Source organism: Equus caballus, chromosome 22 (genome assembly GCF_041296265.1).
Source record: "Equus caballus isolate H_3958 breed thoroughbred chromosome 22, TB-T2T, whole genome shotgun sequence".
Taxonomy (NCBI): Eukaryota; Metazoa; Chordata; class Mammalia; order Perissodactyla; family Equidae; genus Equus; species Equus caballus.
In genome coordinates, this window is record NC_091705.1 from 27628754 (window position 1) to 27652875 (window position 24122).

Here is a 24122-nt window from a genome sequence, read left to right on the forward strand (position 1 = left end):
GTATATTTTAGTTGTGGGTCCTTCTAGTTGTGGCATGTGGGATGCCGATTCAGCGTGGCCTGATGAGCGGTGCCGTGTCCTCACCGGGGATCCCAACCAGCGAAACCCTGGGCTGCCGAAGGAGAGCGCGTGAACTTAACCACTTGGCCACGGGGCTGGCCCAAGTATTGTCAAATTTTTAACAGCCATTCTGGTAGGTGTTTAGTGGTATCTCATTGTGGTTTTAATTTGAATTTTCCTAATAACTAATGATGTTGACCACCTTTTCATATGTTTACTTGCCATTTTTAAATCTTCTTTTGGTAAAATGTTCAAATCTTTTGCACATTTTAGATTATTTTTTTGTTTGTTATTGCTGAAGGTTCTCAGGTTGTGTTTGTTTTGTTTTTCACTTATCCTAAGGCAGTTTTTTGGCTAGGAAAGATTCGCCCTGAGCTAGCATCTGTTGCCAATCTTCCTCTCTCTTTTTTCCTCCCCAACACCCCAGTGCATAGTTGTATATTCCAGTCGTAAGTCCTTCTAGTTTTTCTATGTGAGCCGCCACCACAGCATGGCTACTGACGGATGAGTGGTGTGGTGCCGTGCCCGGGAACCAAACCTGGGCCGCCAAAGTGGAGTGCGCCAAACTTTAACCAATAGGCCATCAGGGCTAGCTCTGCAATATTTTTTTAATTGTGGTAAAATACACATAACATAAAATTTGCCATTTTAACCATTTTTAAGTGTGCAGTTCAGTAGTGTTAAGTACATTGACGTTGTGCAGCTATCACCACTGTCCATCTCCAGAACTTCTCCATCTTCCCTGACTAAAACTCTGTACCCGTTAAACAGTAACTTCCAATGTATCAGAATTTCATTCCTTTTTAAGGCTGACTAATATTCCATTATATGTAACACCACATTTTGTTTGTCAGTTCATTTATCAGTGGACATTTGGGCTGTTTCCACCTTTTGGCTATTGTAGCTAATGCTGCTATGAACATTGGTGCACAGGTATCTCTTCGAGTCCCTGCTGTCAGTCTTTTTGGGTATATACTGAGAAGTGCAATTGCTGGATCGTGTGGTAAGTCTATGCTTAACGTTTTGAGGAACTGCGTGCTGCTTTCCACAGCAGCTCCACCATTTTAAAGAGTTCCCACCAGCAATGCACAAGAGTTCCAATTTCTCCACATCCTCGCCAATGCTTGTTATTTTGCATTTTTAAAATGTGAGATATTAAGTAGAAAGTTTAAAGATATGTTACCACTAGATAAGAAATTCAAATTTTCGATAGATTTAGTAATTCTAAAATTTCATTTACATATAGCGCACACTACATACATCATTCCAGGGGGCCAGCTCTGCTCATGGTGAAGAGAATGCAGGTTCAGCTAATGAGGTGATTTAAATAAAAAGCCCCCAGTTCTATTTTCTGCTTTTTTCTTTTTTTTTAATAGGAAGTCTAAGAAGCTTGCTCTGGTCTCTCTACTGACTTTATTAACTTCTTTTTGGTAACCTATTTTATCAAATATGTTTGATCTTGGGGTGAAGACCTGTTTTATCTTTTGATGTTTCCATGAGCTTGAGATTACTGGGAGTTAATCTAGCTAGAGTATGTTTGTAATTAACTTAGTTATTAGTAATTCTCGTTCCTGATAAACCAGTGTAGATGCAGGAGCCTCGATACTTCATATCGTTTGCCTTTCTCGCCTTTCACTGATTTCTGTTCAGTTGCAGCCCTCCTGGTTCCCAGTGTTCACCGAACCTGTTTTTACTGTGCTGCTCCACCAGTAGCTCTGCGTTCCTTATCGCACTGCGTTGATTCTGTTTTATTGCTTAAAAATGGATTCATTCATTTTGAATAGGTGATAGATATGTATATATATACCTAGCACAAAATTCAAAAGTCAAAAACGAGTCATTGTTATACTTTTTTCATCCTTTCCTGTCTAGTCTTAATTGATTATTAATGTTAGTTCCCTTTATATCTTTAAATAATTATATATCTGTTTCTCAGTTTATCAGGGTTTTTTTTAAAGATTTTATTTTTCCTTTTTCTCCAAAAGGCCCCCGGTACATAGTTATGTATTTTTAGTTGTGGGTCCTTCTAGTTGTGGCGTGTGGGATGCCACCTCAGCATGGCTTGATGAGTGGTGCCATGTCCGTGCCCAGGACTCGAACTGGTGAAACCCTGGGCCGCCGACGCAGAGCGTGCGAACTTAACCACTCGGCCATGGGGCCGGCCCCGGATTTTCAGGTTTAAAAGGTGTCTTCAGGTTTACAGCTCTTAAAAGTTCTCATCACACACACACAAAAATTGTCACTATGTGAGGTGATGGATGTTAACTAAACTTATTATGGCAATCATTTCATGGTAAATACATATATCAAATCATTATGTTGCATACCTTAAACTAATACAATGTTATATGTCAACTGCATCTCAATAAAACTGGAAGAAAAAGGTTTACAGCTATAGAAGTTGAGGAAACCCGTGTACTCATGTTACGTCGCATCCCTCTATATCTCCATACTTATTTGCTATATTATTTCTTGGTTCTTTTTTAATTGTTCATTTCCATCTCCTTTCCTTGCTTTTTGCAATCCTATCCTCTGTATTCAGCAAGTATAGCTTCCTTTTTGATGTTTCTGAAATGACCTTCACTTCTGAGATGGTTTTTTTAAAAAAACACTTCTTTCCTGAGCTCCGCCAATGCCTTCTCTTCCAGTTTTCTCATCTTCTCTTCTTTGAACTATTGCATCTTTGCTTTGATCTCTTGTTTTAAAATTCATTAAGCCCTTTGAGTTCTTTGCTGTTCGTGCTTATCATCTGTCTCATGTTAGTTTTTTCCTAGAGAATGCCTTTCATCTGCCGTTTGTTTTTCTCGTTCCCTGCCTCCCTTTCCCACTTTTTTTGTAATATATTTATATAGGTCTGGTGCTATTTATTTTTCACTATAATTCCCCTTCACATAAAGTGAGTGCTTCCTGGACCAGCTATTTATTGGAGTTGTGGGTGGGGAAGGGACAGTAGTAGCATTCCAGGCTGGCAGTAAGTCTGTTGGGTTCCTGGTGAAGCTCTTTTGTTGACAAGGGTTTTGTGCGAGGGAATTGGTTTAGCCCTTTGTCTTCCTGGCAGATGGAACTTGGCAGTGACAGGGTTGCAAAAATGGCATATCTGTGTGTTTCCCTGGTCAGTCTACATGCCCTGCTTTTCCTTGGGACCAGTGGCACCAGAGAAGCTCCCAGAGCCAGCTCTTACGTCACAATCCCCGTGTTGTACTAAAGGTGCCATTGGTTCTTCCTTCAACTGCTCCCGCTTTTTTGGAGAACTCTGAACTCTGCCAGTTCTCGCTGAGACCTGCAGCCCCAGCAATTCTTTATGGCTTTAATCTGGGTCTTCTTGGCACTTGCCGTTTCTTCCTAGGCAGACATGATGGCTTCCTACTCTAAGCACCTTTGTTGAGGGTTTTCTCTGGCCTCTGGATTGCTCAGCCCAGAAATGCTGGGGATGAATGCCTCTGGGAGCAGCCCTCAACCAATGAGACAGCTCTGAGGCAGGCTCTGGGTGGTCTCACTAAGGCCCCAGCACCTTGTAGCCCCCATTGCCCACAAGAGTGACATGTCCTTGAACATACCTCTGTCAAAAAATGTTTTCAATGTAAGATTTTTTTTTTTTTTTTTTAAGATTTTATTTTTTCCTTTTTCTCCCCAAAGCCCCCTGGTACATAGTTGTATATTCTTCGTTGTGGGTCCTTCTAGTTGTGGCATGTGGGACGCTGCCTCAGCGTGGTCTGATGAGCAGTGCCATGTCCGCGCCCAGGACTCGAACCAACGAAACACTGGACCGCCTGCAGCGGAGCGCGCGAACTTAACCACTCGGCCACGGGGCCAGCCCCTCAATGTAAGATTTTTAAAACAATATTCAAGGAAAATGAAATGAATCCCTGGATTTCCTTTTTTATACAATCTTTATCAGGTTCTAATATCCATATTCTCTTGAATTCACAAAAAGAATTTGGTAGTTTTCCTTCTTTTTATGCTCTGGGACAGTTTAAGAAACATCAGGATCATCTGAAGTTGCCTGTGAAAACTTCAGGACTGGGACTTTTTCTTTTTTGGTGGTAGTGCTGGTGAGGGAGCTCTTTTACAACTTTCTCTTTTTCTTTGAAAATTAGTCTATTTACATGGTTTCTATTGGGGTCACTTTAGTAAATTATGTTTTTGTAGAAAATTATCCATAAAATCCCAATATTTAAGTGTTGATACCTAATTCAAATTTTTTAAAAACTCTGTCAAACCAGGCCAGCAGGCTAGTTATGGCCTGGGGACCACCATTTTGCAACCACTGATTATAGTCAAAAGATTTTAAACCTGAAAGAGGTCAGATAGATCCTATACTGGGGATGGCAAATATGTCACATGCCTGGCAAGTAACAGTTGTGTGAGGTGAGGACTTTGGTGAATTGGAGAGCCCATTCCCCAATAAAGATAAGCTAGTTAAGTTTTGGCAATATTTTAACCAAAACACCATGTGGGTCAAATAAAGCAGTCTGCAAGCTGAGGTTGGTCCGTGGGTGGCTACTTTGTGGCCTCTGCCAGTTCAGCCTCACTTCCTGACTTGCCTCCTGGGCATCTCACATGCCAGCTACATCTCATGTGCCCTGAACAGGCCCTGCTCTTTCTTCACATATCTTTAGAGCTTTAGTATAGTGAGATTTTCTCCTTCCCCAGCATATTGTGAACTCCCTGTAAGCAGAGACTGTGTCTTATTCACCTTTTCATGCTTTGTACATAGTTGGAGCTCTGTAAACGTTTGTTGTATGACTTTCATAGTTGGCGAAACAATAAAGATCTTGTGTTGAAAAGAAATTATTTGTGGAATTGAGTCTAACTCCCTTTTATAAGTAGGAAAGTGAGGCCCAAAGTGGTTAAATGATTTACGCAGAATCACATAGGAATAGCACCAGTGCTCTTTCTGATGATCTACTCTGTAATGATTCAGTTATAAGATTAGGAACTGGGACAGAAAGGGCATTTTCTTAATTTCCAGAACTGATGTTAATGTCTGACTCTGAGTCCCTAGCCTGCCTGCTAGCAGACAGCTTAATTTAGATGTCTCCAGGTAAATTGAGATCCAGTCCAGTAATTTTGAGGGGATGTAATTTCAAGCTTATTGACTCATCTCAGGTCAGTTCAGAGCTCTCCAGGCTTCCTGCGTCTTCCTCCCCAACACTGGTCCAGTTCCCAGGGAAATTATACAACCACAGCTGGCAAGAGGTGAAGTTGGGAGTGTCTGCTTTTGGGGTCTCATCAGGTCCTTGGTCCTATTACTGGGATCCTCTGATGCCTCTCGTGAGTCTGGATCCTCTCCATGTCACTTGGATCCTCAGGCAACTCAGAGGACTGAATGGGATACCCCCCTGTCCATAGCCACTTCCCACCATCTCTCTTGCCTACCCCACACCCAGGAGTGTCCCTCAGAAACCCCCTAAACTTTTGTAGGGGATCTTCTTGTATTTCCTTCAACACCTGGTCTGTGGTAGGGGAGGCAAAAACTCCACACTGTCTCTCTTTTTCTGAAACTTTCTCTTGCTCTGTCTCTCCCTGAGTTCTTTGCATCTTTTCTCTGGGTAAGGGTCAAAAAACCCAGTTCTATCTTTTCTCGCCTCTGTAAGTGGTTAGCATCTCACCCCAGGAATAGTGGCCTTTGAATTTAGTAAGTCAGAGCCTGCGCCTTTCTTCCCAGCTGTGCAGCTGTCTTCACTGTGTTCGGTGCCCTCCATTTGGCTGTCAGTTGGGGGAGGGTTGGCAGGTAGGCCTAGCAGGATAGGAATGGCAAATCAGGCAATGCTTGAAGTCGTGGGTTTTCACTGAGGATTCTTGTACAAGAGCAAATTGGGATTATCGACTGCCATCTTTAATCTAGTAGAAAAGACCACTTTAGACCCTGTATTCTTCTCTACTTTTGGAAAGACCCTTGAGTGATTGAGTTCCAGTCACCATGTTCCTTTCAACATTTGGCACCCTATTTGGTTGAGGACTTCCTGTTTGCTGAATGTTCCTGATTTACTGATTTAGGATTTATAGGACAGCGCCATGCACCTACACTCCAGGGTCTCTAAGTTCTAAGCCTCAGAGTGGTCCCCAGGCTGAGTGTTGGATGCCCCTGCCCCCAGTCCAGATGCCTCTTACTTTCTTAAAGGTGGCCCCTTGACTCTGGTGGTCACTGAGCCACTTTGAGCCGCAGTCTCCTCATACATGGAGTGGGTGTCTAGTCCCTCCTCTTGAGGTAGTTGTGAGGATTAGCTAAGATAATGCCTATGAGTGAGTGCTCGGTAAATGTTAGATTCCCAGATTCCAGTTCCTTTCCACCACCCTCACTTCCTTCTAGAATCCTCCACTGTGACATGAGGAGATTCTGAGGATGAGATTTTCTCAGGCCAAGGCTTCCAGCAGCTGTTGGTAGGATATGAGGAGTGGAGAGGAACTCTTATCTTGCCACCAAGGAAAGCCATTTGTTTCTAATATAACTGGATTCTTGGGGAAGGATTTGTAGTCCTACCCTTGAAAGGCAAATGGGCTAGTTGTGCCATTTGCCAACTCAGGAACTATGAGGAAATATCTGGTGTATAATTCCTGGCAGGTCCTGAAGAGTGAACTGGTGAGCAGAGTGCCAAGGGCCCTGAGAGGGAAGAGTGGAAGACCGAACAGACGTTATTTGAGGAAGGGAGAGGCACGTGTAGGTGGGGACCTTGGATGAACGTGGCCACCCTGTAACTTTTGGAGTCACAGCATGGCCACAAAGGATGGAGTTCCAGATTAGGCTTCAGAAAGATTGAATTCTGACCCCTGCCGTGAAGCCTACTACCCCCTCGACACTGGGCAAATCACAGGTTACACTCTGAGCCCCTGTGTCCTGCTCTGTATCCACCCTTCCTGCCATTATGAGATCCGGAGAGAATAAGGCCCAGCAGCAGGGTTGAGTAATAGGTTAAACTTAGGGACTCTGGAGCCAGACTGCATGGGTTCAAATCTCTATCACCTATTAGTCATGTGACTAATATTAGTATTAGGCAAGTTACTTGCTACTGTGCCTGTAGAGGGTGATGATAATATTAGTACCTATTGCATACATTTATTGTTGAGGATTAAATGAGTCAGTACATATAAAGGGATTAGAATAGTTGCCTGACAATGGCAAATTGTATTTGATAAATATTAATTTTATTAATAAAGCCTTTCCCCCTATTTCCTTTAGATATATAATTTTTTATTTTTATTTTTTGCTAAGGAAGATTCTCCCTGAGCTAACATCTGTTGCCAGTCTTCCTCTATTTTGTATGTGGGACTCTGCCACAGCATGGTCACCGACAAGTGGTGTAGGTCCATGCCTAGGAACCAAACTCAGGCTGCCAAAGCAGAGTGTGCTGAACTTAACCGCTAGGCCGTGGAGCCAGCCCCAGGATGTATAATTTTTAAGGAAAATATAGTTACAGATGAAGCTCCTCAGCATCCTACTCCCTTTCTCCTCATTGGTAACCACTTTCCTGAGGTTGCTGTGTACCCTTCCTATCTATATTTTAAAATTTTGTTACATATGTATGTAGCCATAAGCAACTATAGTATATGGCATATTTTAAAAAATGGCCTTGTATTTCACCTTTTTTCCACTCAAAATTATGTGTGAGCTTTACCTGCATTGACACACACAGCTCTAATGCTGTGTTCAATCTGTAATGTGTTGATGCATTCCTTTGCTGATGGGCAGACACTTCAATTATTTTCAGCTTTTTGCTGTTAACAATGTGCCACAGTTGTCCTCATGCTATCTCCTTGTGAACATGTCTGAATTTCTCTAAAGTATATATAAAAAGTGCATACAATTCCTTGATTGTAAAGTACACATATCCTCAACTTTTTTTAAAAAAAATTTTATTTTCCTTTTTCTCCCCAAAGCCCCCTGGTACATAGTTGTATATTTTTAGCTGTAGGTCCTTCTAGTTGTGCTATGTGGGATGCCGCCTCAGTATGGCCTGATGAGTGGTGCCATGTCTGCGCTCAGGATCTGAAGCGGCAAAACCCTGGGCTGCCGAAGTGGAGCACGTGAACTTAACCACTCGGCCACGGAGCCGGCCCCTCCTCAACTTTTTAAAATGTTGCCAAATTGTTCTCCAGCATAGTTGTGCCTTGTTTCCCATTTCCCCAATCTGATAAGTGTAAAATGGTATCTTCTTGTTACTTTAAGGTATGTTTCCATTATTTCTAGTGATGTTCAGAATCTTTTCATTATTTAGAGGTGATTTGAGTTTTCCCTTTGAAATACCTGTTCATATCCTTTGCTCATTTTTCTATTAGCTTATTTATATTTTTCTTTTGATTTGTAGAATTTTTTTAATTAAAGGAAGTCTGAATAGTAATCCTTTGTCAATGATGTGCATGGCAAATATATTCTTCCAGTCTGTAGTTGGTCTTTTCATTTTGTTTGTGATATCTTTATTAACAGAAGCTAATAAACAAAAGTTTTTAGTTTTTGTGTTTTTTTAATTAGGGAAATTTTCAAACATGAACGTTGAAGTATATACAGTGCTCACTCATTAGATCTCATAATCGACATTTTGCCATATTGCCCTTATTTGTCTGTGTGTGTGTGTGCATGTGGGTGTGTTTGCTGAATCATTTGAAAGTAAATTGCATACTTTATCACACTTTCTTAAAAATAAGGACATAACCACAATATCACTATAATACTAAGAAAATTAGCACTAATTCCTTGATATCATCAAATAGCCAATCATATTTAATTTTGTTATTTGCCCCTAAAATGTGTTTTACAGCTTGTTACTATGAATAGGATCCAATCAAGGTTCTTATTTTGTATTTGTTTGTATGTGTCTTGAGTCTTAATCTAGAACAGCCCCCATCCCTTGTTTTTTTGCATCATGAAATTGACTTTTTGAAGAAACTAGGTTAGTTGACTTGTAGATTGTTTCGCATTGTGGATTTGTCTCTTTTCTGTTGAACTGTTTCGCTACCCCCTGTATTTACTGAGCTGGTGGAGAGTTACTGCCCTTACTCCCAAATTCATTTTGGGATGGAGAGACTGATTTGTTTTCAGTTCCAATTCCAGGTTCTCAGGGAAAAGATAGGATGGCCTATCCTGCATTAGGTGGTATATTAGTTTTCTATTGCTGCTGTAACATATTACCACAATTTAGTGGCTTAAACACCACAGATTTATTATCTTTTGTAGGCCAGAAGTCTGGCATTGGTCTCCCTGGGCTAAAATCAAGGTGTCACCTGGGCTGCATTCCTTTGGAAGAATCCATTTCCTTGACTTTTCTAGTTTCTAGAGACCACCCACATTCCTTGGCTCATGGCCCCCTTCCTCTGTATTCAAAGCCAGCGATGTTACATCTCTCTGACCATTCTTCCCTCAGATCCGTCTGATTCCAAAAATGCAGGCTCTGTGTGCATCATCCTTTACTGCCTGCTGTTACTTGTGCCCTTTATTTTCTGAAGTGAGGGACTTGACATTTAACTAGAACTGTGCTGGTGAATGTTTTAAAAACTGGTTCCTGGAGAGGGAGATGCCCCCATTTGTAGTAGTTGCCAGTTTTTGTGGGATAAATACTCCTACTGTGGCCAATTTTAAGCTACCAAAATGATCTTAACAGGCTTGAAAACGTCCTGAAAATGTAACTCTTGCTCCAGCACGCCACTGCATTTAATCCTGTTACATTTCACCTGGTTCAATGCTATCCAGCCTGCTGTTGACTGCTGAAAACAGATGGTTTCCACTGATCTTGTTTGTTTTGTTTCCACAGGCGCTGTACCGGGTCACCCTGGATATCATCGTGATGATCCGAGTGTGTAAAATGTTCCGCCAAGGTCTCAGAGGATTCCGGGAATACCAGATCATTGAGAGTGCTCACAGAAGGCACCCTATCTTCTCCTTCTGGGATGTAAGCAGCTGGGCTTAGCAGGAATATGAGGGTGTAAGGGGGTCCAATAAATAGTACCCCACTTCCTAGCCCAAGTTCTGAACCAACTGAGAGAGAAGACAAAGGGAAAGCAGATGGGAGACACAACTGTCAGTTTTATTAATGATGAGACTTATCCTGGAGAAGGTTACCAAGCAAGAGGGTTGCCTAAGTGGCGAACTCAGAATTAGGCAGCTTTACACACCTCGTCACAGGCAGTGCTGGACCAAGGCAGGCTCCACTGCAGTCACAGGGCTTCCTGCACTAAACTCCCGGCAGAGCTGGGCAGGGCAGAGTGTGGGCTCAGAGGAAAGGAGAAGGGGATGGTCATGTCCAGTTTCTCCTTCCAGCCTCACCAAGGAGTTTAAGTCACTCCTCCTCAATGTGGAAGGAGAGAGGCTAGTGGTGTTCTACTCATACAACTCCCTCTGTGTGGAAAGAAACATCGGGAGTGGGAAAGAAGCCATCTCTATTCCAACAGGGATCAAAAGAGCCAGAATAGAGAGAGGGCTGGCCCTGTGGCCTAGTAGTTAGCTTCGGCATACTCAGCCTTGGCAGCCAGAGTTCAGTTCCCGGGCACAGACCTACAGCACTCATCAGCAGCCATGCTGTGGCGACAACCTACATGCAAAATAGAAGAAGATTGGCACAGATGTTAGCTCAGGGCGAATCTTCCTCAGAAAAACAAAAAGAGCCAGAAGAAACCAGGAGTCATAATAGAGTTGGGGTTTTCTGAAGGCTCACCAACTGTTCATCTTCTCTGCCTTCTTTCCTGTTCCCCCACTTAAACAAGAGAGGAACATTTGCAGGGCCCTGTTCACTCCGGTGACTGCGCTTTCTAGATTTTCTAGAAGGTCTCGATTTCAAATATTTTATCCCAATGGTAGATCATAAACCCCTTTTTGGCTCAGAAAAGTTGATCACCCTTCTGTTAACTTGTTCTGGCTCCCCAAAGGTGTCTTCATTACCATCCAGAGCTCCAAAGTTCCCCAGCCAATACCTGGACCAACACTGCCCATTTTCCTGTTATGTCAAGAGTGACTAGACCAGTCCCCCCCTCCCCCCGCATCCAGCAATTCACTCCAAGAAATTTCCCAAAATGGTTTCTGAAGGACAGTAGCCAAGGAGAGGGTTATGGGAGGTAGTGATGGGGGAAAGGAAGGCGCTCTTAGATTGGTTTCTAGGGGCCAGCAGGTAATGTAACTGTGTGTGATTGAGTCTAAGATGTACCAGGGAGTAGGGGCCTGTGGTCCAGCTGGAGAGGACAGGCATGCGTCATCTAAAGACATTCAAATTCATCTATTTTGAAGACATTTTGCTAGCCAAACCAAACAAGTCTGTGGCCAGATTCTGCCCTGTTGTTGGGCCATGACATGGGAAGGGATGGAGTGGAAGAATTGTCACCTAAGAGACTGAAGTCTCAGGAAGGACATTCTGACTCCAGGTGGTCGTGCAGTGGTGGTCATGCAGTGGTGAGGAGAAGGGATCTGGAGACCAGGAGTCTGGTTACCAGAAGACTTGGGCTGGTGCCTGGGCAGCTGGAAGCTGAAGACCAGAGTTAGGCTTGTCATCAGGAGAGTGTGAGGCTAAACCTAACAGCATTGCCCATTCAGGATGGCTGTGAGAAGGGCAGAAGTCTCTCAAGGGCAGCCTATGGGAGTCATATTGATGTGGGCTCGGTGAGTCATGGAGTCGAAAGAAAGATTTCTTGGACTCTCAAGGTCTGGCAGTAGTGCTCTTTTATTTAGAGAATAGTGTGGAGTAGCATGGGGACAGGACCCATGGGCAGTAAAGAGCTGCAGACATGGGTGGAAGGTAGGGCTAAATTTAAGGCATAGGTATGTGAGTTATCTCTTTACAAGACAAAGGAAAGATTATGTAAAAAAAAAAGTCATTAAAATGGTATCAGTGAAGATGGGGTCTGGTTATTGGGTGGTCCTATAACTTTAGATAAGAGGCAGACTGGATTAAGTCAGGGTGTCCTGTGCTTCCTGGAGGATGATATAGATTGGTATGTAGGGCAGGTCACCTGGAGCTTCTCTCCTTGGGGCAGCCTTGATCCTCATCACAGCCAGTGGAATTTTATTCCCTCCAAGTCGCCAAACTGTAGGGGAGGAAGACATTTCTTCCACCTGCTCTGGGTTCTTCTGGCCAGAGAACGAACTAAAGTCACATGAGACAGAATAACAGGAGAAAATCAAACAAAGCTTTACAGCATGTATACATGGGAGAGGCTCAGGCAACCTGAGCAACTCGCCAAAATGGCTGAAGCCACCACCTTAAACATCATCTTCAACTAAAGACAAAGGAGGATGTTGGTGGTGGCGGGAGTCAGTTATATGAGGTTACCAGACAAGTACAGTCAACATGTAAGATTATTATGTAATTATGTAATTATTATGTAAGTAAGATTATTATGCAGATTTAAGTCCTTGCCTTCCCCATTAAGAGTTTCTAGAGATAAGGTCATCCCCCCCTTCTTCCTGGTGCAGAGAGGGAAACACCTTTACAAATGGAGATTTCCTATACAAATGTAAATGTCTCTTAACAAAGGGTAAGTAAATTCTACTTTTCAGAGTTTCTTTCTTGTCTGCAGTTAAAAGTAACCAACCCAAAATAATCCTCATCAATATGGCTACTGTGCAGACAGCTGGGTGCCTGGGGTGGAGAGAGCCATGGACTGGTTTACAGTAGAGTATGTAAATCTGGATCTTTCTGAACGCCACCTCTTTCCTTCATTGGCCTCCCTGAGGAGCACCACACAGATACACAAACTATAAATGGGGGAGAGGACAGGGATCTGAGTGGGCTCTGAGAGATGAATGTGGGTCCTGGTGTGGCCCAGGATGGTGGTCAGGGCCATGTTTGTCCCTTCCCCCAGCTCCTCCCACATATCTTTTCCGTCTCTCTGCCCCTTTCTCTACTCTTGTTGCATCCTTTCTGCATCTGTTAGGAGATAGGGTTGGATTAGTTCATCCCTGAGACCTCTTACACCTGCTCCTGGTCATCCTCTAGGTGAGGAGTTTACTCACTGTGTGATGCTTGGGCAAGTTCCTTCACCTCCCTCAAGTCCTAAATGGGGCTTAATAATACCTGCTTTGTCTTGATGATGAAATGGAGTAAGATAAGGAAGATGCACCATGCCTGGCTCCTTAAAGGCACTTAACAAAGGTTGGCTTCATTTGTTCCTTCCTTTTTATCCCTCCTTTCCGTTCTTTCCTCCCTCTATACTTTCCTATTTGTTTGCTTCTTTTCCCTCTTCCTTTTCCCTCTCATCCTTCCTGTCTTTATCCTCCCTTCCCTCCCCCCTTTCTCTCCCTTCATAATGCTGGGCCCAAATTTCGTGCTGAGTTGGGGCTTTTGGGCAGAGGTGGACATGAGAGGCCCAGCTGGTAGGAGGTTTCCCATGGCTTCCTGCCTGCTATGGTGGTCCAGGTACGCAGAAGGGTTTCAGTGCAAAATTCTAGAAGCAGTTCTGCTGATTCTCCTTCCTTCCCCCACTCCTTTTCTTTCAGAAAAAGAAGCAAGGCCGGATCACGTTTGATACCATGGATTTCGTTGCAGAGTCGGTATGCATAACTCTGACCTTGCTGCTGGGAATTTTCTTTCTGCATCATGGCCTGGAAGAAACACTGGGCTGGGCATTAGGACAGCTGTGTCTAGTCCAGGTTCTTCCACCAACCCAGTGTGTCACCCTGAGCTAGCCACTTAGTTTCCTTATCTTTAAAATAGCTGCTCTCAGTGATCCCTTGCAGCCCTGGCTTTCCAAGAGTGTGAGCCCCCTGACCCCGTTCTTGCTTTATAGCTGAGCAGAACCCGTGGGGGAGAGCGCCTGCACTTGAACCTGTGGGAAAACAGCGGAAGGCAAAACAGAGGGTGTGAGAACCCCAGACAGAGGAGAAATAGGGTGGTGGGAAAAGCCCTGGCCTGTGTGTGAATTCTGGCTCTGCTCCAAACTCTCCAAGAGATGCTGGGCACACCTATCCCCGACCTGGGTGTCAGATGGCCAGTCTGACGAGGAAATGCCTTTATCTGGACTGTGTGACTTGTTCTCTGAATTTCAAGAAGCGTTGTTATCTTCCTGGCTTCTCTCCACCAAATCCTGGATATTAATTTAAAATTTAAAGGAGTTTACCTATATATAGGGTAGATCTGAAGTTCTTACTAGTGTAGACCTGACTTGAGCCTGGCCTGGAATAGCCATGTTGGTTTTTCTCTCAGGGAAAGGGGAAGAACAGAGCTTTCTAACCAGTACCAGGACCACCTGTGCCACTCTGTCTCACCCCTTTCTCCTCTTGGAGCCAAGGTGTGGCCTCTTTTGCCTGCCTCTTTTATCCTTCCTGTATGTGGGAAACAGGGGGAGGGGGTAGCTGGCCTGAAGTGAGTGATGGTGACAGCACTGAAAAGTGGTGTTTGTGGGGCTGGCCCCGTGGCCGAGTGGTTAAGTTCACACACTCCGCTGCAGGCAGCCCAGTGTTTCGTCAGTTCGAATCCTGGGTGCGGACATGGCACTGCTCATTGAGCCACGCTGAGGCAGCGTCCCACATGCCACAACTAGAAGGACCCACAACTAAGAATATACAACTATGTACCGGGGGGCTTTGGGGAGAAAAAGGAAAAAAATAAAATCTTAAAAAAAGAAGTGGTGTTTGAGAAGCAGGCAGCGGCCATGTCACCCAGGCCCTGTTTGAATTATATTCCCTTTTCCCATTCCAGAAACTTTTTTTTAATTTAAAAAAATTTTTTTAATGTACACTTTTTATTATTTTTATTATTTTTTAAGATTTTAAAAAAATTTTTCCTTTTTCTCCCCAAAGCCCTCTGGTACATAGTTGCATATTTTTAGTTGTGGGTCCTTCTAGTTGTGCCATGTGGGATGCCACCTCAGCATGGCTTGATGAGCAGTGCCATGTCCATGCCAAGATCTGAACTGGTGAAACCCTGGGCTGACACAGCAGAGTGCCCGAACTTAACCACTCTGCCAAGGGACCGCCCCACCAGATACTTTTTTGAGCTCCTAAGGTGGGCCCAGATCTGTGTCTGGTTGTGGGGAATACTAAGTTGTGTAACATTCCCACCTGCCCTTAAGGAGCTAATCAGGAGTTAAGGTGATGAAACTTACTCACGAAGTTAAATAACAAATAGAATCAGTTCTGAAGGAATCCAGAGAGGGGAGCCTGTAAGGGTTGGGAGTGGTGAGAAATATTTCCTGAAGGAATTAGGGCCCCAAGTGGGCCTGAAGAATCAGTGGGGTTCACAGAAGCCAGGGCCATCTGTGTTTTGTTATAAATGGGCCCTGTGATAGAAATCCCATTGGGTTCTTGATAACAAGAGAGAGAAAGGAGAAAGATTGGATTCAGACCATAAAAATGGCCAAGACTTCCATAGCCCATGCTGAGTGCCAGACATGTTGTAAGTCCTTTGCACATATTAATTATGCTATTTATACATATAGTTTCTGCTATTATCAGATAGGGAAACTGAGGTTCAGGGAGAGGTGACTTGTCCCGGGACACACAGCTAGGAACTAGCAGGCCAAGCTTTAAACCCAGGCACCTGGCACAAGAGCCTGTGCACTTTTAATCACTGAGCTACACTGCCTTTCTGAGTGAATGTGCAAGGCTTCAGATCTGTCATCCCGATGTCCAGAATTATTCGTCTTGTCATTTTGCTTCTACGACAATTACTGTTATACAAGACTGCTGGCATTCGTTTGTTCTTTCCATAAATATTTATTTCATTGAGTGCCCACTACATGTGACGCATTATTCTAGAGTGGTAGAGAAGGCCACTATTGTGTTTCTCTTGGGACTTATATTCTAAAGCACTTTTATCCAATAGACTTTCTGTGATCATGGAAACGTTCGGTAGTCTGCGTTGTCCAATACCATAGCCAGTGGACGCGTGTAGCTATTGAGCACTGTGGCTAGTGTGACTGAGGAACTTATTCTTTATCTAATTTAGTTTAAATTTAAATAGCTACAAGTGGCTATTGGCTGCCATATTGGACAGTACAGTTCTAGAGTGTGTGTATGTTTGTGTGGTGTATATGCGTGTGTGTGTGTGTAGGGTGGGGAAGTGACAGATAATGTACACCTTAACCAAAAGGGATAAGATCATTTCAGAAAGTATTAAATGCTTTGAAGAAAATGATTCAGAGCTTACAGAGTGCTGGGGAGCGGGCCTGCTATTTTACCTCTGATGATCCGTAGGGACTCCCTGATGACGTGGCAGCATATGAGCTGAGAACAAAATGAGGAGGAAGAGGCAACCATATCCATGTGAAAACCCAGGGGAAGAGCATTCCAGGCAGAGGAAACATCCCAAGCAAAGACTGAAAGATGGAAATGAGCTTGGCACATGCAAGAGACGGGTAGAAGGCTAGAGACTAGAGAATGAAGGGGAAAAGCAGGAGGCGAGGGGATAGGGAGGTAGGGAGTCAGACCACGTGGGGCCATAGGTTGTGGTATGGAGTTAAGATTTTGTTCTAAGTGCAATGCGCAATCAGTGGGGGTGTTAACAACTCACCGTGCCATTTCCCCAGCAGGTGAGAGTGGTGGGAGAATGAGTAGACCTGTCTGCCCACTGGGCTGGTTCACCAGGGTTAGCTAACAGTCTTTGTTGGTTCCCTTTGTTCCTTAGTCTCCTGTAGCAGCCGAGGTATAGGCTGAGGCAAGGGAGATCTCCCCTGACTGCAGTGTGCATGTGAGCCCAGGGAGCCCCATATTGACTCGGGGACCGTCAATGAACAGCAGAGGCAGTTTAATTGGTAGTTGGGGCTGTGGACCTAGGCGTGTAGCAGATCTGTTATAATCCTGCCTAAGTGTCTTCATCTGTCAAATGGGGATAATAACCATGCCTTGCTTCGTGGGCTGGGTGAAGATGCAATGAGCTGGTGCGTGTAAGATGCTGGTCTGGACACCTGGCCCACTGTAAATACTCATTACATGTCAGCCACTACTGTATGGGAGTGGGAAGGCGTAAAAGCTGGAGTGTGGGCCTGCTGGCCCCTGGGGGAAACTGCTGGGTCCTCTGTGTCACTCTGGCTCTCTTTCCCCAGGGTCACTTCCCCCCAAGGGCCATTCAGATCACACAGAAGCAGCCTTCCTGGAGGTCAGAGCAAGAAGTCCAAGCCCTCTGCAGCCTTTTGCAAGTTCTGGATAGCTACCGGAACTACTCGGAGCCCCTGCAGCTGCTCCTGGCCAAAGTCCTGCGCTTTGAACGGTGAGTGAGGGGCACACCCCTGGCCCCTGGGCTGGGACATGGTTGGGCAGGAAGAGCCCAGCTGAGAAGACCACGGCAGGTCTACCAGTCCCTCTGTTGGAGTGTCAGCTGTGAAAAGCTGTCTGTCAGTTCACTGTAGTGCTTACTGCTATGGTTGCAGCACAGATTATCTCATTCATTTATTGAGAGTCTACCTGGAATTAAGGAGCCACTGAATCTGGAGAGGATCTGGTAGGACCCTTGGAAAGGATCAGGTCCAATTCCCTCATTTTTAAGATGAGGAAACTGAGGTTCAGAGGGGAAAATGACTCATCCTATGTCACCCAGATCGTACACAGCAGAGCTGAGACTCAAATCCAAGCCCTACATCCAGATAGGAACTAGAGCAAGGGTCCGAGAAGGAAATTATCCCTATATTTTATTAACGTCTAACTGAACTTTATCATTTCCTTCTGTCATGGATGTGGGTAACAAACCATTATAGTATTAGCCATTCCTGTGACTTTTTCACCAAAAGAAATCACAGATATTTTCATGTATTCATATGGTTGCCGATTTCTCAAAAAATAATTTACATTCATCACATCTTCAAAATTAGATCCACAGCTAGCCCTTGTTATTCAGTGCCTTAATAAAGATGCACATGTATTGCTGTATCACAAATTTCAGTTTTAAAAAACATTTATAAACTGTAATTCTGCTGTATTTTATTTTATACATGTAAAACATTATTCTTTGGGGGGGGGGCAGGCCCGCACCACACCAGCACCTTGGCTGAGCATAGGGAACTGCTGCCACCACCTTGGTCACCTCAGACTCTGCTGCCGCCTCATTTGCCTCAGACTCTGCCACTCCCAACCCCAAGCCCTGCCCCAGCCTCCTGCCAGCCTGGCTGGGGTCCTGCCCTCTGCTGTGGGACAAATGTGGCAGCTCTCAGAGCAAAAGCAAATCATCGTGTGCTCCCAGTGGGATTGGAAATGCTCCTTGGCTGTCCATCTTTGGCATTTGCTTCCACCAACACCTCCATTCCCAGGGCACTTAGTATGTATGAAGAGGCATTTCAGGTAAATGTGTCCAATAGAGCCAAGCTATAACCCTGGCCGGAGGTCTGGGTTTTTGTTTTTGTGAGGAAGATTCACCCTGAGATAACATCTTTTGCCAATCTTCCTCTTTTTTTGCTTGAGGAAGACTCATGCTCAACATCTGTCCCAGTATTCCTCTACTTTGTATGTGGGATGCCTCCACAGCATGGCATGGTGGAATAGGTCTGCACCCACAATCTGAACCCACGAACCCCTGGCCACCAGGGTGGAGCGCATGGAACTTTAACCACTCAGCCACAGGGCCGGCTCCCAGAGGTCTATTTTTGCCATAAAAGTACTACAGAGAGTGACATCAGCATCCTGGTGGAGTCAGCTGTTCCTGTAGCCTCTCCTCCCTAAGATACAATGAAAAGGATATTCATTAACCAACAGAGGACATCCATACAGCACAATAGACATGTGAGAGATCCATGCAGACATAAGTCTGAAGGTAGGGGTACTGGATCCCCTGGGAAACAGTGGAAGGAGGTAAGCAGATCTCTTTCCCCTTCCTAGTGGCAGCAATCTAGGCTGTGGGACCTCATGCACTAGCTGGCTTGCGACTCTGAGAGGAGATGAGGTAAAGGCAGCCCTCCACGGGAATACTTTGGCTCTCAGAGTTGCTTCCCAGCCTGTGGGAATGCTCCACATTGAGGTGGCTTAGTTACTGCAGGGGTGCGCTCACCAAGCTGAGCAGCTCAGGTGGGCCACTAGTGAGTGCAGAGCAGGAACATGGATGGGAAAGAAAGTGGCCCCTTCTTCCCATCCCACCTGGTGCACCACCTTGGCCAGTCAGCAAGGGCAGGAGATCAGTGCCAGAGCACTGGCACCTGCATGTGTGAAGCAGTGGTGGTCAGTGGGCAAATGCTCTGGTGGACCCTGTCAATGCAGCTTTCAACAAATGGGCACAACTGCCAGAGGACACAGCTCCTGCCCAACCCCCCAACAGTGACAGGTGGAATCTGTGACCAGATACTACCACTGTGCACCAGCAAAGGTCCACCCCATCAAATGGCATGAAGAAATACATTAACACTCAAGACAAGAAGGAAAATGACAAGTACCCAGAAACCAATCCTAAAGTCACAGAAATTTACAATCTAAATGACAGAGAATTCAAAATAGTTATCATAAAGAAACTCAACAAGCTACGAGAAAACTCAGAAAGACAGTTCAATGAACTTAGGAATAAAATTAATGAGCAGAGGGAATTCTTCACAAAAGAGATTGAAACTCTGAAGGAAAAAAAAAAGAAAAACCAAACAGAAATTCTGGAGTTGAAAAACACAATGAATGAGATAAAAAAACAATCTAGAATCCTTAAAGAACAGAGCTGAGGGGCCGGCCCCTCACCAGAGTGGTTAAGTTTGGCGGGGTCTGCTTTGGCAGCCTCGGCTTGCAGGTTTAGATCCCAGATGTGGACCTACACCACTCATCAGCCATGCTGTGGCGGCGACCCACATATAAAGTGAAGGCAGATTGGCACTGTTAGCTCAGGGCTAATCTTCTTCAGCAAAAACAAAACAAAACAAACAAAACAGCTGACATTATGGTGGACAGAATTAGTAATTTAGAGGGCAGAAATATAGAAATGCTTCAGGTGGAGGAAGAGAGAGAACTAAAACTAAAAAGAAATGAAGAAATTCTCTAAGAAATAATCTGACTCAATTAGGAAATGCAACGTAAGGATTATAGATATGTCAGAGGGAGAAGAGATGGATAAAAAAGGAGCAGAGAGTTTGTTCAAAGAAATAATAGCTGAGAACTTCCCAAATCTGAAGAAGGAGCTGGGATTAAGTGTAAATGAAGCCAACAGAACTCCTATTTGCATCAATGCAAAAAGACCTTCTCCAAGGCATTTAATAGTAAAACTAGCAAAAGTCAATGACAATGAAAAAATATTAAGCGTAGCTAAGCAGAAGAAAATAACCTACAAAGGAACCACTACCAGGCTTTCAGTGAATTGATCAGCAGAAACCTTACAGCCTAGGAGAGAGTGGAATGATATATTCAAAACACTGAAAGACAAAAACTTTCAGCCAACATTACTCTATCCAGTGAAACTATCCTTCAGATTCGATGGAGAAATAAAGACTTTCCCAGATAAACAAAAGCTGAAGGAGTTCACTGCCAAAAGACCCCACCACACACACACACACACACAAGAAATGATCAAAAAGGCCCTCATAGGGGCCAGCCTGGTGGCATAGTGGTTAAGTTCACATGCTCCACTTTGGTGGATGAGGGTTGGGAGGTTCAGATCCCAAGCCTGGACCTACACACTGCTCTTTAAGCCATGCTGTGGCAACGTCCCACTTACAAAATAGAGGAAGATTGACACAGATTTTAGCTCAGGGCCAATCTCTCTCACCAAAAACAATAAGTCTCTCATACCTGAGAAAGAAAGAAAGGGGTTACAAAGCCTTGAACAGGAAATAAATAGACAAAATCAGAAAATTGCAGCTCTCTATCAGAACAGGTTAACAAACAATTACAACATTAAAGATAAAGGGAAGGAAAGCATCAACAATAACTGTAAGCACTTCATTTTAATCATAAACTTACAGCACAAAACAGAGTAAATTGTGACAACAATAGCTTAGATGGAGAAGAGAAAAGGGATAGAACCTGCTTAGGCTGAGGAGATAAGGGGCCATCAGAAAATGGACCATCTCATCTATGAGATCTTTTGTACAAACCTCCTGGTAACCACTAAAGAAAAAAATCAGAGTAGAGACACAAATGATAAATAAAAAGAAAACTGAGGAAATCATTATAGAAAATCACCAAACTGAAATGGCAGTCAGAAATACATGAGACAGGAAACAAGGGAAATACACACAACCAGAAAACAAGAGATAAAATGGCAGTATTAAGCTCTCATATATCAGTAATCACTCTAAATGTAAATGGATTGAATTCTCCAATCAAAAGACACAGAGTGGGGGCTGGCCCAGTGACATAGCAGTTAAGTTTGTGTGCTCCTCTTCAGTGGCCTTGGATTCACTGGTTTGTATCCCAGGCACGGACATATGCACTGCTTATCAAGCCATGCTGTGGCAGGCGTCCCACATATAAAATAGAGGAAGATGGGCACAGATGTTGGCTCAGGGCTAATCTTCCTCAGCAAAAAGAGGAGGATTGGTGGCAGATGTTAGCTCAGTGCTAATCTTATTCAAAAAAAAAATTCAAAAAAAAAGACACAGAGTGGCTCGATGGATTAAAAAACAAGACTCAACAATATGCCGCCTCCAGGAAACACATCTCAGCTCTAAAGACAAACACAGGCTCAGTGTGAAGGGGTGAAAGATGATACTCCAAGCAAATGGCAAACAAAAGAAAGCAGGTGTTGACATACTTATATCAGACAAAGTAGACTTCGAGATAAAAAAGGCAATGAGAGACAAAGAGGGACAGTATATAATGATAAAAGGGACATTCCACCAAGAAGACATAACACTTATGAATATATATGCACCTAACACAAGAGCACCAAAGTACATAAAGCAAATATTGACAGACCCAAAGGGAGAAATTAAGAGCAACACAATAATAGTAGGGGACCTCAACACCCCACTTATATCAATGGGTAGATCATACAGACAGAAAGTCAATAAGGAAATAGTGGAATTAAATGACAAACTAGATCAGATGGACTTAACAGATATATATAGAACACTCCATCCAAAAACAGCAGAATACATATTCCTCTCAAGTGCACATGGAACATTCTCAAAGATAGACCGCATTTCCCATATGTTGGGAAATAAGGCAAACATCAATAAATTTAAGAAGATTGAAATCATATCAAGCATCTTCTCCAACCATAATGCTATGAAACTAGAAATCAACTACAAGAAAAAAGCTGTGAAAGTCACAAATATGTGGGGACTAAACAACATGCTACTGAACAACCAATGGATCAATGAAGAAATCAAAGGAGAAATGAAAAATATCTGGAGACAAATGAAAATGAAAATACATCATACTGACACTTATGGAATGCAGCAAAAGCAGTCCTAAGAGGGAAATTCACAGCAACACAGGCCCACCTTAACAAACAAGAAAAATCTCAAATAAGCCATCTTAAAATACACCTAAGAGAACTAGAAAAAAGAACAACAAACAAAGCCCAAAGTCAGCAGAAAGAGGGAAATAATAAAAATTAGGGCAGAAATAGAAACCAAAAAAAGCAGTAGAACGGATCAATGAAATAAGAACTTGTTCTTTGAGAAGATAAACAAAATTGAGAACCCCTTAGCCAGACTGACTAAGACAAAAAGAGGGAAGTCTCAAATAAATAAAATTAGAAATGGAAGAGGAGAAATTATAATGGATACCACAGAAATACAAGGGAGTATAAGAGAAAACTGTGAAAAACCATATTTCAACAACTTGGACAATCTAGAAGAAATAGATAAATTCTTAGACATACAATCTCTCAAAACTGAATCAAGAAGAAATAGATAATCTGAATAGACCAGTCACAAATAAAGGGATTGAAACAGTAATCAAAAACCTCCCAAAAAGTAAAAGTCCAGGACCAAATGGTTTCTCTGGAGAATTCTACCAAACATTCAAAGCAGATTTAATACTAATCCTTCTCAAACTATTCCAAAAAATTGAAGAAGACAGAATACTTCCTAAATCATTCTAAGAGGCCAACATCACCCTGATCCCAAAGTCAGACAAGGACAACATAAAGAAGGAAAATTCTAGGCCAATGTCGCTGATGAACATAGATGCAGAAATCTTCAACAAAATATTGGCAAGCCAAATACACCAATACATTAACAGGATCATACACCATGATCAAGTGGGATTTATACTAGGGACGCAGGGGATGGTTCAACATCCCAAAATCAATCAGTGTGATACATCACATTGACAAAATGAGGAATGAAAATCACATGATCATCTCAATTGATGCAGAGAAAGTATTTGACAAGATCCAACATCCATTTATGACAAAAACTCAATAAAATGGGTATAGAAGGAAAGTACCTCAACATAATAAAGGCCATATATGACAAATCCACAGCCAACATCATACTTAGCAGTGAAAAACTGAAAGCCATCCCTCTGAGAATAAGAACAAGACAAGGGTGCCCACCCTTGCCACTCCAACATAGTACTGGAGGTTTTGGCCAGAGCAATTAGGCAAGAAAAAGAAATAAAAGGTATCCAAATTGGTAAGGAAGAAGTGAAACTCTTGCTGTTTGCTGATGACATGATTCTATATGTAGAAAACTCTAAAGAATCCATCAGAAAACTATTAGAAATAATCAACAACTACAGAAAAGTTTCAGGGTAGAAAATCAACTTAGAAATATCAGTTGTGGGGGCTGGCCTGGGGGTGCAGCAGTTAAGTGCGCGTGTTCCACTTCAGTGGCCCGGGGTTCGCCGCTTCAGCTCCCGGGTGCCAACATGGCACTGCCTGGCAAGCCATGCTGTGGTAGGCATCTCACATATAAAGTAGAGGAAGATGGGCGTGGGTGTTAGCTCAGAGCCAGTCTTCCTCAGCAAAAAGAGGAGGACTCACAGATGTTAGCTCAGGGCTAATCTTCCTCAAAATACAAACAAACAAACAAATATCAGTTGCATTTCTATACTCTAATAATGAACTAAAAGAAAGAGAACTCAAGAATACAATCCTATTTACAGTCACAGCAAAAAGAATACAATATCTAGGAATAAATTTAACCAAGGAGGTAAAAGACCTATACAATGAAAACTATAAGACATTATTGAAACAAATTGATAGTGATATAAAGAAATGGAAAGATATTCCATGCACATGGATTGGAAGAATAAACATAGTTAAAATGTCCATTCTACCTAAAGCAATCTACAG

At 43.4% G+C, this 24122-nt stretch overlaps 1 protein-coding gene across 4 annotated transcripts in view; it reads left to right on the plus strand.

The window, feature by feature from the left end:
- Positions 1–24122, plus strand: part of CNBD2 (cyclic nucleotide binding domain containing 2) — a 61337-nt gene that overhangs the window by 7325 nt on the left and 29890 nt on the right. For 2 of the 4 annotated variants that reach the window (XM_070247601.1, XM_070247602.1), the window contains exons 3-5: positions 9807–9944; positions 13478–13531; positions 17023–17186. In XM_070247601.1, the coding sequence (XP_070103702.1) occupies positions 9807–9944; positions 13478–13531; positions 17023–17186 (356 nt within the window). Of the gene's footprint in view, positions 1–6386; positions 6644–9806; positions 9945–13477; positions 13532–17022; positions 17187–24122 lie in introns of those variants that run through there. The other 2 variants (XM_070247603.1, XM_001501888.6) reach the window with 2 other exon arrangements.